General features: G+C 36.5%; 1 protein-coding gene across 23 annotated transcripts in view; it reads left to right on the top strand.

The window, feature by feature from the left end:
- Window positions 1-16,911, top strand: part of IQCM (IQ motif containing M) — a 644,218-nt gene that overhangs the window by 262,473 nt on the left and 364,834 nt on the right. For all 23 annotated transcript variants that reach the window (XR_006216738.1, XR_006216737.1, XR_006216740.1 and 20 more), the window contains one exon: window positions 6,622-6,766. Coding sequence is in view for 19 of the 23 variants with exons in the window: in XM_042983796.1 (XP_042839730.1) it covers window positions 6,622-6,766 (145 nt within the window). In the remaining 4 variants the exon portion in view is untranslated. The remainder of the gene's footprint in view (window positions 1-6,621; window positions 6,767-16,911) is intronic.

Consider the following 16,911-nt stretch of genomic DNA (forward strand, 5'->3'; position numbering starts at 1 on the left):
GAGGACAGTGGCAGTAGATGATGCTGAGATAGCAGTTAGATTACGCATTTTCTTAAAAATCAGGCTAAGGACTTTATGCTTTTATTTAGTATATGGGAATGGATGACTTTAAAGGAAATCAGTGATATTAACAGATTTGCCTTTTAGAAAAATTACTGTCTCTGGGTAGTGAATTGGGGAAGAGGAAGAGAGGACAACTAATATACTTTGTCAATAATTCAGTGTGTGACAATGGTGGCTTGAGTTAGGGATGGAGAGATGGAGCAAAGATAGGACATTGGGTTTAAATGGACTTGAAGGTAAGGGAGAGGGAGGAGTCAAGAACAGTTCCTCAGTTTTTGTGGTTTTTGTCTTGGGCAACCCAGTGGATGATTGTGAAATACAGAAGTTAAGAGGAAGAGCAGGTAGGAGTGGGGCATAAAGGAAAGGAGAGTCCAAGTTTTAACACTGACTTTGAACTACCTGTGGGAAATCTTTGAGATGTCTGGGAAGAAGTTGAATATTTGGGTCCAAAACTCAGAAGGAAGATTGGCCCATAAGGAAACATTTAGAATTCATCAGTAGTTCTTAAATTCTTTTCCACCTTAACACACTTGAGGAAGATGATAAAACCTTCCCACTCATGAAAGTAGCTCCATTTAGCAATGATTCTCATGTTATCTCCGAGAAAGCTCTTTACCCAGGTGACTAGATGGCTCTCTTCATTCATGTCTGTGCTAATTAACCTGTGTTAATTATCAAAAAGACTGCCCGATACTACCCAAAAACTAACGTCCAGTCTGGTCACTCCCTATTCCATTTAAAAGACTTAATTGTTTTTCAAACCACTTATTGCCACCCAACACATAGATAGATATTTATTTACTGGATTACTGTTCCTTCCATTATAATGTAACACCCTGAGACAAAAATTTTGCCTTTTCTGTTTATTAATCTGTTCACAAAGTCTAGAACATTCCTGGCACATATTAGGTCCCTAATTAGTTAATTAATTAATTAAATTAGTTAAAATAAGTTATTTTCAATATGATAGAGGATTATAATAGAATATCTGGATCAGAAGATGAGAAATTTGAAAAAAAAAAATTTGTAAATATTTTTATTTAGCTTCCTGACCAAGGATAACTTCCTGTACTCTGCCCCCATCCAGAGATTTGAGATTATTATTAGTGATACTAACTGGAGCCACGGGAATTGATGTATTGTCTGGGGAGAATATATAGAGTAAGGAGAAAAGCAGTTAAAGGGTAAGAGTGAGAAAGCACACTGTTCAGGAGGAAGGCAGATGATGAAAAATCCAGTAACAGTAAAGCATTAGCCAGAGGGGTAAGAACAAAACCAGAATATGCTAGATCAAGGAAGTTCAGAGGCAGTCTAAGAAAGAAAGCAGGGTAGCTAGTCTCAAATGCTGCTAGGAATGAAGGTCTAGAGAGAATTTCCTGTCTTTACAATAGTTAGTTCATGGATCACCCTGGCAAGTTTCAGTAGATGTGATGTTGGTCACTCCCTATTCCATTTCAAAGACTTTATTGTTTTTCAAACCACTTATTGCCACCCAACACATAGATATTTATTTACTGGATTACTGTTCCTTCCATTATAATGTAACTCCCTGAGACAAAAATTTTGCAAGGAAGCAAGGAAGTGAAGTCAAGGAAGTGAAAATATCTAGAGTAGATAAAGATGAGACACTATGAGGTTTAGGGAAAGAAAGGTTAAGATGGAAAATACTTAAGTACATTTAAATGCTTATTGAAAAAGCTAGTAAGAGGAGAAGGTTGATGATATGAGAGATGAGGATAATCCATATTAAAAGGCTAAGAATATTGGAAAGGGTGTGTTTTTAAGACACCTGACAGGATTAGCCTTAGGTAAGAGAGACATATTTCTGTATTGTAGGACCAAACGGTATTGCTGAGTGTTTAGATTTGGTGATAGGAAGTTGAGATAGCAATAATCTAATGTTTTCTCCTTGGTGAAGTAAGGGACAAGGTCATTTGCTGAGAGCATTTAGAATGCTCTCATTCTAAATGAGTGAGTTTGAATGTTTGAGGAGATTGAATTTCTATAGAAAATGACAAAAAAGAGAGATGCCTAGGAAAACATGGGTGAATTTTCAGGCCAGGTGAGGTTGGGGATCAAGAATTGAAGTGATACCATCCCTCTAAGTTGCATAATTATCTTTACTAGCTATGAAAAGTAAGGCACAGAGAGTTAACAAAATTTGTCTAAAGTTACACATCCAGCCACTGGCATATTTGAATTTTGAGCATAAAACTGAAGCCTGTCTGGCTACAGACCCTTTAAAACATTAGACCATTTTGGTAACAGCAGTATTCAGCAATCATTGCAAAATGGTGGAGTCTTTTCTTAGATCAGGCTCAACATAGACATTGGAGTGTCCGGTCAAAAGCCAAATTTAGATTAAAACTACCTTCTAATACTGTAAAGCCAATTGGGATGTGATCATATCAGGGGAATGATGCAGAGAGATGCTATATTCATATAAAGGGACACCAATTGTGTGGCAATCAGAAGCTGCTACGTTTTGCAGAGGCGTGTGGGAGGAAAACAAGATTCAGTGATACAGTTGACTAAGAATGTGTACTCACAGTCTTTATACTAAGCAATTAGAGATAGAAGGATTAACCATGTACTTCAGGTATATAATAATCATTCTGACCAAGATCAGAGGGGATGACAACAGCAGGTGTTATAGAGAAGAGGCCTAAAAAGAGAAGAACCAAGCCCAGGGGAGAGACATTTGCTTTAGCTACATGGGTGTGGCTAAGGGCTTCACTAATTCTTTAGTGGATGGGGAAGTGAATACAAAAATCATAGTTAACATTATTTATGGCTTGTATACTTGTGTGTGTCTATGTATATGTGTTTAAGATAACAACTCAAAATACTCATTTTTTTATTTCATTTGGTTTAGTTTAAGTTTAAAAATCTTTTCCTGCTTAGTTTTAATAAGGTTTTTGTATAAAGAACCTTTTAGATAATGTCCAATGTAAGTGTTTAAACAAGGTTACACTTCAGTTAATATACGTGGTTAAGTTACCTGCTTTTATTTTTAAACATCATTTTTTTTCAATATATGAAGTTTATTGTCAAATTGGTTTATTTTTTTTATTTTTTATTTTTTAATGTTTGTTTGTTTATTTATTTATTTATTTATTTATTTCAATATATGAAGTTTATTGTCAAATTGGTTTCCATACAACACCCAGTGCTCATCCCAAAAGTTGCCCTCCTCAATACCCATCACCCACCCTCCCCTCCCTCCCACCCCCCATCAACCCTCAGTTTGTTCTCAGTTTTTAAGAGTCTCTTATGCTTTGGCTCTCTTCCACTCTAACCTCTTTTTTTTTTTCCTTCCCCTCCCCCATGGGTTTCTGTTAGTTTCTCAGGATCCACATAAGAGTGAAACCATATGGTATCTGTCTTTCTCTGTATGGCTTACTTCACTTAGCATAACACTCTCCAGTTCCATCCATGTTGCTACAAAGGGCCATATTTCATTCTTTCTCATTGCCACGTAGTACTCCAATGGAGTACACAATAAACATCATTTTTTAAAAGTTAGAAAGTCAATCTGTAGTAAAACATTTGATGTAATATTTCGCAAGTATTTAAAAAAACTCCACATGTAAAGATCTCTTACAAACTGATAAGAAATATACCATAATAATAGCTTCTCTGTAGAAGTATAAATGGCAAATAAATATGAAAAGAGAGAACTCCTGCTAGTAATCAAAGAAATTAAGCCCTAGTAAGTGTCATATGGTAGTGGAATTATCCAAGCAAGGAATCCATTCCTTACTTCAAAAAATTTTTCTTAATGTTTTATTTTATATTTGAGAGAGAGAGAGAGAGAAAGAGACAGAAACAGAGAGTGAGCAGGGGAGGGGCAGAGAGATGGAGACAGAATCTGAAGCAGGCTCCTGGCTCTGAGATGTCAGCACAGAGCCCAACACAGGGCTCAAACTCAGGAGCAGTGAGATCATAACCTGAGCCAAAGTTGGACACTTAACAGACTGAGACACCCAGGCACCCCATTACTTTTTTTTTAAAAAGAGAGATGACTATATCAAACAAAAGGCAGACTGAAAGTGCATACTGGAAAAAATTTAAATGTTGATGTGTCATAAGTATGATACGTTTACCTTTTAAGTTAGCATGAATTGGAAAACTATAATTACTAATTTGCAGTGTGTCTTTTAGATTCCAATATTGTTTTTGTAAATATCAATTTGTACATTTTTCTGATAGATTCTATCTTGAGAAATGTTTAGAAATTGGTGAAAGATTTATTAACTGAGATGTACATAGCACCATAGCAGAGGCATATTCCCATGCAGAGGACTGGGAGAGAGACACATTGTAATAAGAACCATGCAGATGGACATGGTTGCAGATGCATGGATTATTTTCCATGCAGAACCATGCAGATGAACCATGCAGATGAACCATGCAGATCTGACCCAAATTGTTAAACATAAAAACCTAGGTAACCTTCTGAATGCCTTAGATCTGAGGAGTCCCCCACAAGTTGGGTTGTGTCCCCAAAGAGGCTCTATTAAATTTGGAGGGAAACACACTCCAGTTGGGTCTGATAGCTGCCCAGTGCTCCTGCTCTCTTAGCAAATGTCATCATCCGTCTAAGAGACACACTGCAACCAGGATCCTTTTGGCTCATGCTCTAAGGGCACAATGAAAACATTGCTTGATTCTTAATTATAAGCAAAAGAAACCTGCTAACAGATTTAAGCAGAGAGATATTGAGGAGAATACTGGGCAGAGGTCTGGAGAACTAAGTTTAGAAACATGAAGGGATGATGAAGGTTAGATAGCTCTCAGAACTCCAACTACATCCTACATAGAAGGAATCTAATGCAGACACCCAATCCTGGGTATTCCTACCTCCACAAATGCTGCCCTTGAAAAATGGATATTGCTGCCACACTCTACCACGCAAATGGATATACCAGTGTTTTGCATCTAAACCATCACGAGTTTCGATTCAAAATCTGGTGTTGATGTGGATAATGAACAAAGCTTTAACAGAGGAGGCTTTGGTCATTAGTATCTGATGTGTGGCTTCAAATTGTGGGAGGTTTGTTCTGCCTTCCACTAAAATTCATATGGTAGGGAATGCTCCACAAGTGTGACCAATTCATTTATTTTTTTAAAATAAAGTGACAGCCTGTTGAATAAACGGCAGATTAAAAATAAACATTGGGAAATGTTATTAAATGTTGAAAGAAATGTTTTAGGAAAGAAACCAAAACAAAAATTCACAGAATGCACAAAAAATACTAAATTCAAGTAAATTAAGAGGAATATAGTGTATAATAAAAAGTATGGGCTCTGAAGTGTCCTAGTTTTGGGTTCAAGACCAGTTCTGCAATTTACTAACTTAATAGCTATTGCAGAAAACCACCCAATAACTGGAAAACTTAAAGATTTTTTTTTTTTTTGCTTCAGTTTTTTCACTTGTAAAACGGTATACAAAGCACATCAAAGGAAAGATGACTCAGAGAAAAATTCATGGGCTTAAACACATTCTAAAAAAAAGTAATGAAAATAGATGTCTTTAATTTAAGAAGTCAAGGGGCACCTGGGTGGCTCAGTCAGTTAAGTGGGCGACTTCAGCTCAGGTCATGATCTCGCTGTCTGTGAGTTCGAGCCCCGCGTTGGGCTCTGTGCTGACAACTCAGAGCCTGGACCCTGTTTCAGATTCTGTGTCTCCCTCTCTCTGACTCTCCCCCATTCATGCTCTGTCCCTCTCTGTCTCAAAAATAAATAAACATTAAAAAAAAAATAAAAAAAAGATTTATAATTTAAGAAGTCAAGCACAGGAAAATAATCCTTAAAAAAGGAATTAATAAAGATAGAGAAATTAATGAGCTAGAAAATGTAAACCAGTAAAAATAATTGAATTGTTAAATAAAATGAAACTACTTAGAAAAGAAGAAATCTGAAATAGATTGGTTTTTATACTTTAATTTTTCAAATTTATTGTAGTAGAATATAGAAAATGTATATATAGAAAATATAGTCACAGTTAAAAGGTAAATTGAAAGAACAAAACTTGCACATATGTTGAAAATGATTAATTTATTTAACAGAGTTTTAAAGACATGAAAAACTATAGTAAAAAATAAGTAAAAGATACAAACATACAATTTTCAAAAGAAAGAAAATGAACGAGAATTTGAGCACCCACCCCTAGTGAATAGCTTAGGCAAGAATCACCATTACAGAAACTGCCTTAAAACTTTTTTTATTCTGGCCAAGTGGGTTACATATATAGAAATCTGGATGTCAACCTAGGAAGCTTTCATGAAAGTATCCATCATTGAAAACTCTATGATATGGGAATTACGGGTATCTGATGACAAAACAGTTTATGATGAAGCTCTCTGCACTCGAAAGAGATTATCTCATTCAACAGTGCATGTGTTTAACCAACCTACAGAATAAACATTAACAAATACATTCATAATTTAAGAAACTGGGTGAAATAGATGAAATGAAAAGGGCAAATTCAGATTAAATACACATAAAAGAAATATGTAAATATGGGGCTTTACTGTCCATATTGCTGTTTTATAGGCTTTGCATCATGGACCAAATTTGAGAGCAGTTATAAACATGTATCATAGACTAATCCATCGTGTTAAATATCGACTTGGTCTGTGGAGGACAAGACAAGTTATAAACTTTGTAGAGCTGGAGGAATGGATGGACAGAAAAAAATGTAAGTGATAGTCATTTCTGATTTTATTTTAAAATTGGAATTCATTTAAATATTGAGGTTTTATACATAATTTACATATAATTACCCATAGACACCAAAGGAAAACCATGTTTTATATTGCTGAAAGCTATTTGCATTTTATTTATTTTTTAAGTTTTTAATTTTTTTAAATTTTCTATTTTTATTTTTTTAATTTATTAGGCACATCATTTAATGTCTCCAATTCTCCCTTCAAACAATTTATCTAGTGAGTTATAACAGTTATCTCACAAAGAAGTCAAGGTGATTAAATCATAAATAGGTACAAAAGGCCAAGAATAGTGCTTGGGAATATAAGTTCTCAATACATATTAGGACTTTTCTCTTTATTAGTCAACTTTGTAGATCTTCTTTTTTAATTTTATTTTTTTATTTTTTAAAATTTACATCCAAATTAGTTAGCATATAGTGCAACAATGATTTCAGGAGTAGATTCCTTAGTGCCCCTTACCCATTTAGCCCATTCCCCCTCCCACAACCCCTCCAGTAACTGTCAGTTTGTTCTCCATATTTATGAGTCTTTTCTGTTTTGTCCCCCTCCCTGATTTTATATTATTTTTGTTTCCCTTCCCTTATGTTCATCTGGTTTGTCTCTTACAGTCCTCATATAAGTGAAGTCATATGATTTTTGTCTTTCTCTGACTAATTTCACTTAGCATAATACCCTCCAGTTCCATCCACGTAATTGCCAATGGCAAAATTTCATTCTTTTTGATTGATGAGTAATACTCCATTGTATATGTATAACACATCTTCTTTATCCATTCATTCATCAATGGACATTTGGGCTCTTTCCATACTTTGGCTATTGTTGATAGTGCTGCTATAAACATGGGGGTGCATGTGTCCCTTCAAAACAGCACACCTGTATCCCTTGGATAAATGCCTAGTAGTGCAATTGCTGAGTTGTAGGGTAGTTCTATTTTTAGTTTTTTGAGGAACCTCATTCTGTTTTCCAGAGTGGCTGCACCAGCTTGCATTCCCACCAACAATGCAAAAGAGATCCTCTTTCTCCACATACTCGCCAACATCTGTTGTCTGAGTTGTTAATTTTAGCCATTCTGACAGGTGTGAGGTGGTATCTCATTATGTTTTGATTTGTATTTCCCTGATGATGAGTGATGTTGAGCATTTTTTTATGTGTCAGTTGGCCATCTGGATGTCTTCTTTGGAGAAGTATCTATTCATGTCTTTTGCCCATTTCTTCACTGGATTATTTGTTTTTTGGGTGTTGAGTTTGATAAGTTCTTTGTAGATTTTGGATACTAACCCTTTATCTGATATGTCATTTTCAAATATCTTCTCCCATTCTGTCGGTTGCCTTTTAGTTTTGCTGATTGTTTCTTTTGCTGTGCACAAGCTTTTTATTTTGATGAGGTCCCAGTAGTTCATTTTTGCTTTTGTTTCCCTTGCCTTTGGAGACGTGTTGAGTAAGAAGTTGCTGCGGCCAAGATCAAAGAGGTTTTTGCCTGCTTTCTCCTTGAGGATTTTGATGGCTTCCTGTCATACATTGAGGTCTTTCATCCATTTTGAGTTTATTTTTGTGTATTGTGTAAGAAAGTGGTCCAGGTTCATTCTTCTGCATGTCACTGTCCAGTTTTCCCAGCACCACTTGCTGAAGAGACTGTCTTTATTCCACTGGATATTCTTTCCTGCTTTGTCAAAGATTGGTTGGCCATACATTTGTGGGTCCATTTGTGGGTTCTCTATTCTGTTCCATTGATCTGAGTGTCTGTTCTTGTGCCAGTACCATATTGTCTTGATGATTACAGCTTTGTAGTATAGCTTGAAGTCTGGAATTGTGATGCCTCCTGCTTTGGTTTTCTTTTTCAAGATTGCTTTAGCTATTCGGGGTCTTTTCTGGTTCCATACAAATTTTGGGATTATTTGTTCTAGCTCTGTGAAGAATGCTGGTGTTACTTTGATAGGGATTGCATTGAATATGTAGAGTGCTTTGGGTGGTATCGAAATTTTAACAATATTTGTTCTTCCTATCCAGGAGCATGGAATCTTTTTCCATTCTTTTGTGTCTTCTTCAATTTCTTTCATAAGCTTTCTATAGTTTTCAGTGTATAGATTTTTCACCTCTTTGATTAGATTTATTCCTAGGTATTTTCTGGTTTTTTTGTGCAACTGTAAATGGGGTCGATTCCTTGATTTCTCTGTCACTTCATTGTTGGTGTATAGGAACACAACTGATTTCTGTGCGTTGATTTTATATCCTGCAACTTTGCTGAATTCATGAATCAATTCTAGCAGTTTTTTGGTGGAATCTTTTGGGTTTTCCATATAGAGTATCATGTCATCTGCGAAGAGTGGAAGTTTGACCTCCTCCTGGCTGATTTGGATGCCTTTTATTTCTTTGTGTTGTCTGATTGCAGAGGCTAAGACTTCCAATACTATGTTGAATAACAGTGATGAGAATGGACATCCCTGTCTTGTTCCTGACCTTAGGGGAAAGCTCTCAGTTTTTCCCCATTGAGGATGATATTAGCATTGGGTTGTTCATAGAGGTACGCTCCTTCTATCCCTACTTTCTTGAGGGTTTTTATCAAGAAAGGATGCTGTATTTTGTCAAATGCTTTCTCTGCATCTATTGAGAGGATCATATGGTTCTTTTCCTTTCTTTTATTGATGTGATGATTCACATTAATTGTTTTGCGGATACTGAACCAGCCCTGCATCCCAGGTGTAAATCTCGCTTGGTCATGGTAAATAATTTTTTAATGTATTGTTGGAGCTGATTGGCTAATATCTTGTTGAGGATTTTTGCATCCATGTTCATCAAAGAAATTGGTCTATAGTTCTGCTTTTTAGTGGGGTCTCTGTCTGGTTTTAGAATCAAGGTAATGCTGGCTTCATAGAAAGAGTTTGGAAGTTTTCCTTCCATTTCTATTTTTTGGAACAGTTTCAAGAGAATAGGTGTTAACTCTTCCTTAAATGTTTGGTAGAATTCCCCTGGAAAGCCATCTGGCCCTGGACTCTTGTTTTTTGGCAGATTTTTTATTACTAATTCGATTTCCTTACTAGTTATGGGTCTGTTCAAATCATCTATTTCTTCCTGTTTCAGTTTTGGTAGTGTATATCTTCCTAGGAATTTGTCCATTTTTTCCAGATTACCCATTTTATTGGCATGTAATTGCTCAAAATATTCTCTTGTTATTGTTTTTATTTCTGTTGTTTTTATTGTGATCTCTCCTCTTTCATTCTTTATTTTATTTATTTGGGTCCTTTCCTTTTTCTTTTTGATCAAACTGGCTAATGGTTTATCAATTTTGTTAATTCTTTCAAAGAACCAGCTTCTGGTTTCATTGACCTGTTCTACTGTTTTTTTTTTTGTTTTTTTTTTTTTTTGGTTTTGATAGCATTAATTTCTGCTCTAATCTTTATTATTTCCTGTCTTCTGCTGGTTTGGGTTTTACCTGCTGTTCTTTTTCCAGCTCCTTAAGGCGTAAGGTTAGGTTGTGTATCTGAGATCTTTCGTCCTTCTTTAGGAAGGCCTGGATTGCTATATACTTTCCTCTTATGACCGCCTTTGCTGCCTCCCAGAGGTTTTGGGTTGTGGTGTTATTGTTTTCTTTGGCATCCATGTACTTTTTAATTTGCCCTTTAACTTTTTGGTTAGCCCATTCATTCTTTAGTAGGATGTTCTTCAGTCTCCAAGTATTTGTTACTTTCCAAATTTTTTCTTGTGGTTGATTTCGAGTTTCATAGCGTTGTGGTCTGAAAATATGCACGGTATGATCTTGATCTTTTTGTACTTACTTAGGGCTTATTTGTGTCCCAGTATATGGTCTATTCTGCAGAATGTTTCATGTGCACTGGAGAAGAATGTGTATTCTGCTGCTTTAGGATGAAATGTTCTGAATATATCTGTTAAGTCCATCTGGTCCAATGTGTCATTCAAAGCCATTGTTTGCTTGCTGATTTTTTGACTAGATGAGCTGCCCATTGCTGTTAATGGGGTGTTGAAGTCTCCTAGTATTATGGTATTATTATCGATGAGTTTCTTTATGTTTGTGATTAATTGATTTATATATTTGGGTGTCCCACATTTGGCACATAAATGTTTGCAATTGTTAGGTCTTCTTGGTGGATAGACCCCTTGTATATGATATAATTCCCTTCTGCATCTCTTGATACAGTCTTTATTTTGAAGTCTAGATTGTCTGATATAAGTATGGCTACTCTGGATTTCTTTTGTTCACCATTAGTATGATAGATGGTTCTCCCTCCCTTATTTTCAATCTGAAGGTGTCTTTAGGTCTAAAGTGGGTCTCTTGTAAACAGCATATAGATGGATCTTGTTTTCTTATCCATTCCCTTACCCTATGTCTTTTCATTGGAGTATTGAGTTCATTGACATTTAGAGTGAGTACTGAAAGATATGAATTTATTGCCATTATGATACTTGTAGAGTTGAGTTTCTGGTGGTGTTCTCTGGTCCTTTGTAATCTGTGTTGCTTTTGGTATTTACTTATTTTTATATGTATATATTCATCTTTTCTCCCCTCAGAGAGTCCCCCTTAAAATTTCTTGCAGGGCTGGTTTAGTGGTCACAAACTCCTTTAAATTTTATTTGTCTGGGAAACTTTTTATCTCTCCTTCTATTTTGAAGGACAGCCTTGCTGGATAAAGAATTCTTGGCTGCATATTTTTCTGATTCAGCACACTGAATATATCCTGCCACTCCTTTCTGGCCTGCCAAGTTTTTGTGGATAGGTCTGCTGCAAAACTGATCTGTCTTCCTTTGTATATTAGGGACTTTTTTTCCCTTGCTGCTTTCATGATTCTCTCCTTGCCTGAGTATTTTGTGAATTTGACTGTGATAAGCCTTGTTGATGGTCATTTTTTGTTGAACCTAATGGGGGTCCTCTGTGCTTCCTGGATTTTGATGTCTGTGTCTTTCCCCACGTTGGGAAAGTTTTCTGCTATGATTTACTCACATAACCCTTCTACCCCTATTTCTCTCTCTTCCTCTTCTGGTACCCCTATGATTCTGATGTTGTTCCTTTTTAATGAGTCATTGATTTTTCTAATTCTTAAATTGTGCTCTTTTGCCTTAATCTCCCTTTTTTTCTGCTTCATAGTTCTTTATAAGTTTGTCCTCTATATTGCTGATTCTCTGTTCTGCCTCATACATCCTGCCGCCACTGCATCCATCCGTGATTGCGGCTCAGTTATAGCATTTTTAATTTCATTCTGGCTATTTTTTACTTCTTTTATCTCTGCAGAAAGGTATTCTAATCTATTTTTGACTCCAGCTAGTATTCTTATTATCATGATTCTAAATTCTGGTTCAGACATCTTGCTTGTATCTGTGTTGGTTAAATCCCTGGCTGTCGTTTCTTTGTGGTCTTTCTTTTGGGGTGAATTCATTCGTTTTGTCATTTTGAAGGGAGAAAAGGAATTAACCAGGTATAAAAATTGAAATAAAAAAAGTTAAAATTAAAAAATATTAAAATTAAAAATTAAACACACACACACACACACACACAAATCGAATAGATGATGCTAGATCCTAGGTGTGTTTTGGTCTGGGTGTTGAAAGTGGTTTGACAGATTAGAGAAAAAAAATGGGGGGGGGAGAAGAAGAAGAAAAAAAAGGAAATCGTTTGACAATTTGAAAAAATGAATACACTGAAGTAGACTAAAATGAGATGATGGGGGTAAAATAGAATTTGAAAAAATACACACAAAAGTAAAGAATATAGTGGAAAAAATTAAAGAAAAATATTTTTAATACAAATTAAAGATAAATATGAATTTTTTATTTCTCTATATTCAAGAAAAAAAAGAAATGAAAAAGAGAAAAAAGAGAAAAAAGAGAAAAAAAGAAATCGTTTGAAAATTTGAAAAAAGTGAATACACTGCAGTAGACTAAAATCAAATTATGGAAGTAAAATAGAATTTGAAAAATTTACATAGAAGCAAAAATATGGTAAAAAATTAAATCAAAATATTTTTAATAGAAATTGAAAGTAAAAATGAAGTTTTTCTCTTTCTACATTCAAGAAAAAGAAAAGAAACAAAAAACAAAAAACAAAAAGAAAGAAGAAAAAAAGGAAATTGTTTGAAAATTTGAAACGGTGAATATACTGAAGTAGACTAAAACAAAATGATGGAAGTAAAATAGAATTTGAAAAAATTTACACAAAAGTAAAAAATATAATAATAAAAATTAAAGAAAAATATTTTTAATTAAAAATTGAAAATAAAAATGAATTTTTTCTCTTTCTGTATTCAAGAAAATGTAAAAGAGAAAAAGAAAACAAAAGAAAGAAAATTGAATAGATGAACCTGCTCACAGATTGAAGTAGGACTGAAATTACTTCGTTTTCCCCTAGAAGTTAGTCTATGTAGCGCTTTATAGGCCATAAAATAAGTCGGCGGTGAGACTTGTGTTCTTGAAGAGGGAAGTTGGCCCAGTTGGGTGGGGCTCAGTGTAACAGCTCTGCTCTCCACTAGTTGGCGCTGCTAGCCTACTGGGGTGGATTGTTGGCGGTGCTTGTAGGTGCATATGCGCATGCGCGGGAGGGGTGACCATGGCACCATTTGGCTACCAGTCTGTTCTCCGGGATCAGAAATCACGCACCTGTCCTCTGTCTTCAGCTTTGGTCCACGTCCCGCTTTTTCACTCTCCATGACCAGGCCCCAGGCAGTACCTCTCTCCCAAGTTTTGTCTCAGATGCGGCTGTTTTCCCTGGCCCCTTACTTCTGAAGGACTGCGGCTTTGACCCGTTCCGCCCCTCTGTGGGAGGGTCTCACTGAGCAATGGCTGAACAAGCAATGGCCAAATGTTGGCTGCACCCAGGAACGCTTGCTGGACCCTGCTTCTGCCAGTGCCCCGAGACTGCAGCCAGGTGCCAGCCTGCCCTGGAAAAAGTTCACGAGATAGTATAGCGGCAGCTTTTCAGGGATTATGGAAAATCACAACACGCATCTGGCACCAGGCTTCACCCTTAGCGGCCTTGTTCCAGTACCAGTGGATGTGGCCGTTTTCTGGGGTGTGCTGGGACCAGGTGGCTTCAACAGTCTCTACCAAATGTCCTTCCAGCAGTGGAACCGCTTTTCCCCGTGTGGCCTGAGAACCTCCTGGACCCCACTCTGTTCCTGGGGATTCGTCTTTCCCACCAGAGCACCACCAGGTATTGAGCTGTGGAGTTGCAGACTTTGCCCTGCCGTTGTTTACAGTCTTAATGGGATTTAAACCTTCTCCTTTCTCCTTTCTCCCTTTTTAGTTTAGTCCCTGCGGCTGTTTCCAGTTTTCCACTTTCTCTCCAGCTGCTTTGGGGAGGGGTGCTTTTCCCATATTCTCCCCCCCTCCCCAGTCTCTGTCCTCTCTCTGTCCCCAAAAGCGGTTCCCTACCCTCTGAGGCTTCTCGCTCCCCAAACTCACCTCTCCGTGCCACATACCTGCTGAATTCTGTGGTTCAGGTTGTGCAGATTGCTGTGTTAATCCTCCCATCAGTTTTCTAGGTGTGTAGGATGGTTTAGTGTTGGTCTGGCTGTATTTCATGGACGCGAGACACAGAAAAACTTTCATGCTGTTCTGCCATCTCGGCTCCTCCCCCATCTATTTTTTAAGTTTTTTTTAAAAAGTTTTTATTTAAATTCCAGTTAGTTTAACATACAGGGTAATATTAATTTCAGGTGTACAATATAGTGACTCAATACGTCCATGTAACACCTGGTGGCTATTTGCATTTTAAAGTGATGTATATTTGGCTTAATTTATTAGGATCTTGTGTTTATAAACAACAGAAAACCCATTCTGGTTAACCAAAGCAAAAAGAAAATTTATAGGAAAAATATAGGAAAAATAGTTAAAGAATCAGATTTCACACAGAATTTGAAACAGAGCTACTCCAGAGATTTAGGGAGCAAAAAGTAAGGGGAAAAAAAAATCTCTATTTGTCTTTGGGAGACAGATAAGCTGTTGTCACTTATAAGACTTTTTTGTTTCTATGCTTTAAATTCAAATTCCAGGGAGAGAACATCTGATTAGCTTAATTTGAATCATGAATCCAACACTCTGCCATGGGAGGGCAGAGAATTTTGCTTGAGTTTCACAGAGGTTATATCCATTGGGGGAAGGGTAGCTCCCCAAAGGAAAATTACATACTGCTAACAGAAAAATAGCTAATGGACACCAAACAGGCTAAATAGATATCTATTATGTGTTGCTTGTTAGTGTTGAAATTCTGTTCACAGAACAAGTTCCTCAATTTATATCTTAGCTTTCAGAGAGCCTGGTTCCTATTATATTTAATGAATTTACATTGCTTAGGATTAGGATGGACATTACAGCCAGTTTCTTGATTAAAAAAATAATAAATGAGGACTTCTGGTTTCTGGTTCCACATGTAAGGAGCCTGGAAGTCTCCACTCCATTTTAACATGTAAAAAAGCTGAATATACTAAAAAATTAACTTCTCATGGATCTATAAGAGACGGGAAAAGACAGAGAAAACTGGTTAAAGAGATAGACACTCAAATACAGGGAGTTGCAGTTACCAGAGCAGAGACTGGTGAGTGGAAATTGATATGGGGAGAAACAAGGGTTGGCAAAGATATGGAGAAAAAGTAATCCTCTTGCACTGTTGGTGGGAATGCAAACCAGTGCAGCTACTGTGGAAAACAGTATGGAAGTTCCTCAAAAAATTAAAAATAGAACTACCATACAATCTAGTCACTGCACTACTGGGTATTTACCCAAAGAATACAGAAACACTAATTCAAAAAGACTTGTGCATCCATGTATTTATTGTAGCGTTATTTAAAATAGCCAAATTATGGAAGCAACGAAAGTGGCCATTGATAAATGAATGGATAAAGAAGAAATGGTACATATACACAATGGAATATTACTGAGCCATAAAAACTAATGAAATCTTGCCATTTCGAACAGCATGGTCAGATCTAGAATGAATGCCAAGTGAAATAACTCAATCAGAGAAAGACAAATACTATGATTTCACTCATATGTGGAATTGGATAAAATGAATGAACAAAGTAAAAAACAAAACAAAAATCAGACTCTTTGGAGAACAAACTGGTGGTTACCCAAGGGATGTGGGAGAGAGGGTGGGTGAAATAGGTGAAGCGGACTGAGAGTACACTTATCATGATGAGCACTGAGTAATGAGTGCGTAGAGCTGTTGAATCACTATACTGTACATCTGAAACAAATGTAACACTGTATATTATACCATATTTAAAATCAAATGTTAAAAAAGAAAAGAAAAAAGAAATTGATGTGAGAACCAGCACCAATTAGGAAAAATGAGCTGTCATTAGCAAATAGCTGGAGGCTCAGTGTGAACAATCCCAAGAGTTAAACAAAAAACAACAACAACAACAACAACAACAACAACAACAACAAAACTCCAAGAGGACCCAGTCATAAGAAGACCACCCCAGTGTTGTGATAGTTACCTCCAGGAAATTGAGCAGATTCCCACAGTAAATATCAGAGAGACAGAACCATTTTGAAATTTGCCAGATCACACTCTTCTTTACATGGCCTACCTTCAAGGGAAATTAGTTAACTGGAGCCTAACCTGCTGGGTTATTTTCAGAGCTTAACTGACGTGGTGAAGGGCAACACCCAACTTCAGTCCATTCTGGCCTTCCTCTCCCACCTATAGGGGGAGAAAAAAGATCCTAAGAAACACTTGTATAGTTCACAGCCCAGAGAGATACAGGGATATTAAGAGACTGAGACCTTATCATAGGTCTATAGAACATTTCCTCCCACACATTCAGTCACATTACTAGAGGCCTATTTACAGCTTACCTGATATATCATGTCTGGGTATCAAGAAAAAATTACAAAGTATACAAAAAGGCAAAAACTACAATCTGAATAGCTAGAGCAAACATCAGAACCAGACATGGCAGTGACGTCAGAGTTATCACACCAGGAATATAAAACAACTATGATTAATATGCTCCAGGCTCTAATGAATAAAGTAGACAGCATGCAAAAGATATATGGGCGATGTAACTAGAGAGATAGAAATACTGAGAAAGAACCAAAAAGAACTAGAGATAGGACTAACAGAAATGAGGAATGCCTTTGATGGGCTTGTTAGTAGATTGGA

The sequence above is a fragment of the Panthera tigris genome, chromosome B1 (genome assembly GCF_018350195.1).
Source record: "Panthera tigris isolate Pti1 chromosome B1, P.tigris_Pti1_mat1.1, whole genome shotgun sequence".
Taxonomy (NCBI): Eukaryota; Metazoa; Chordata; class Mammalia; order Carnivora; family Felidae; genus Panthera; species Panthera tigris.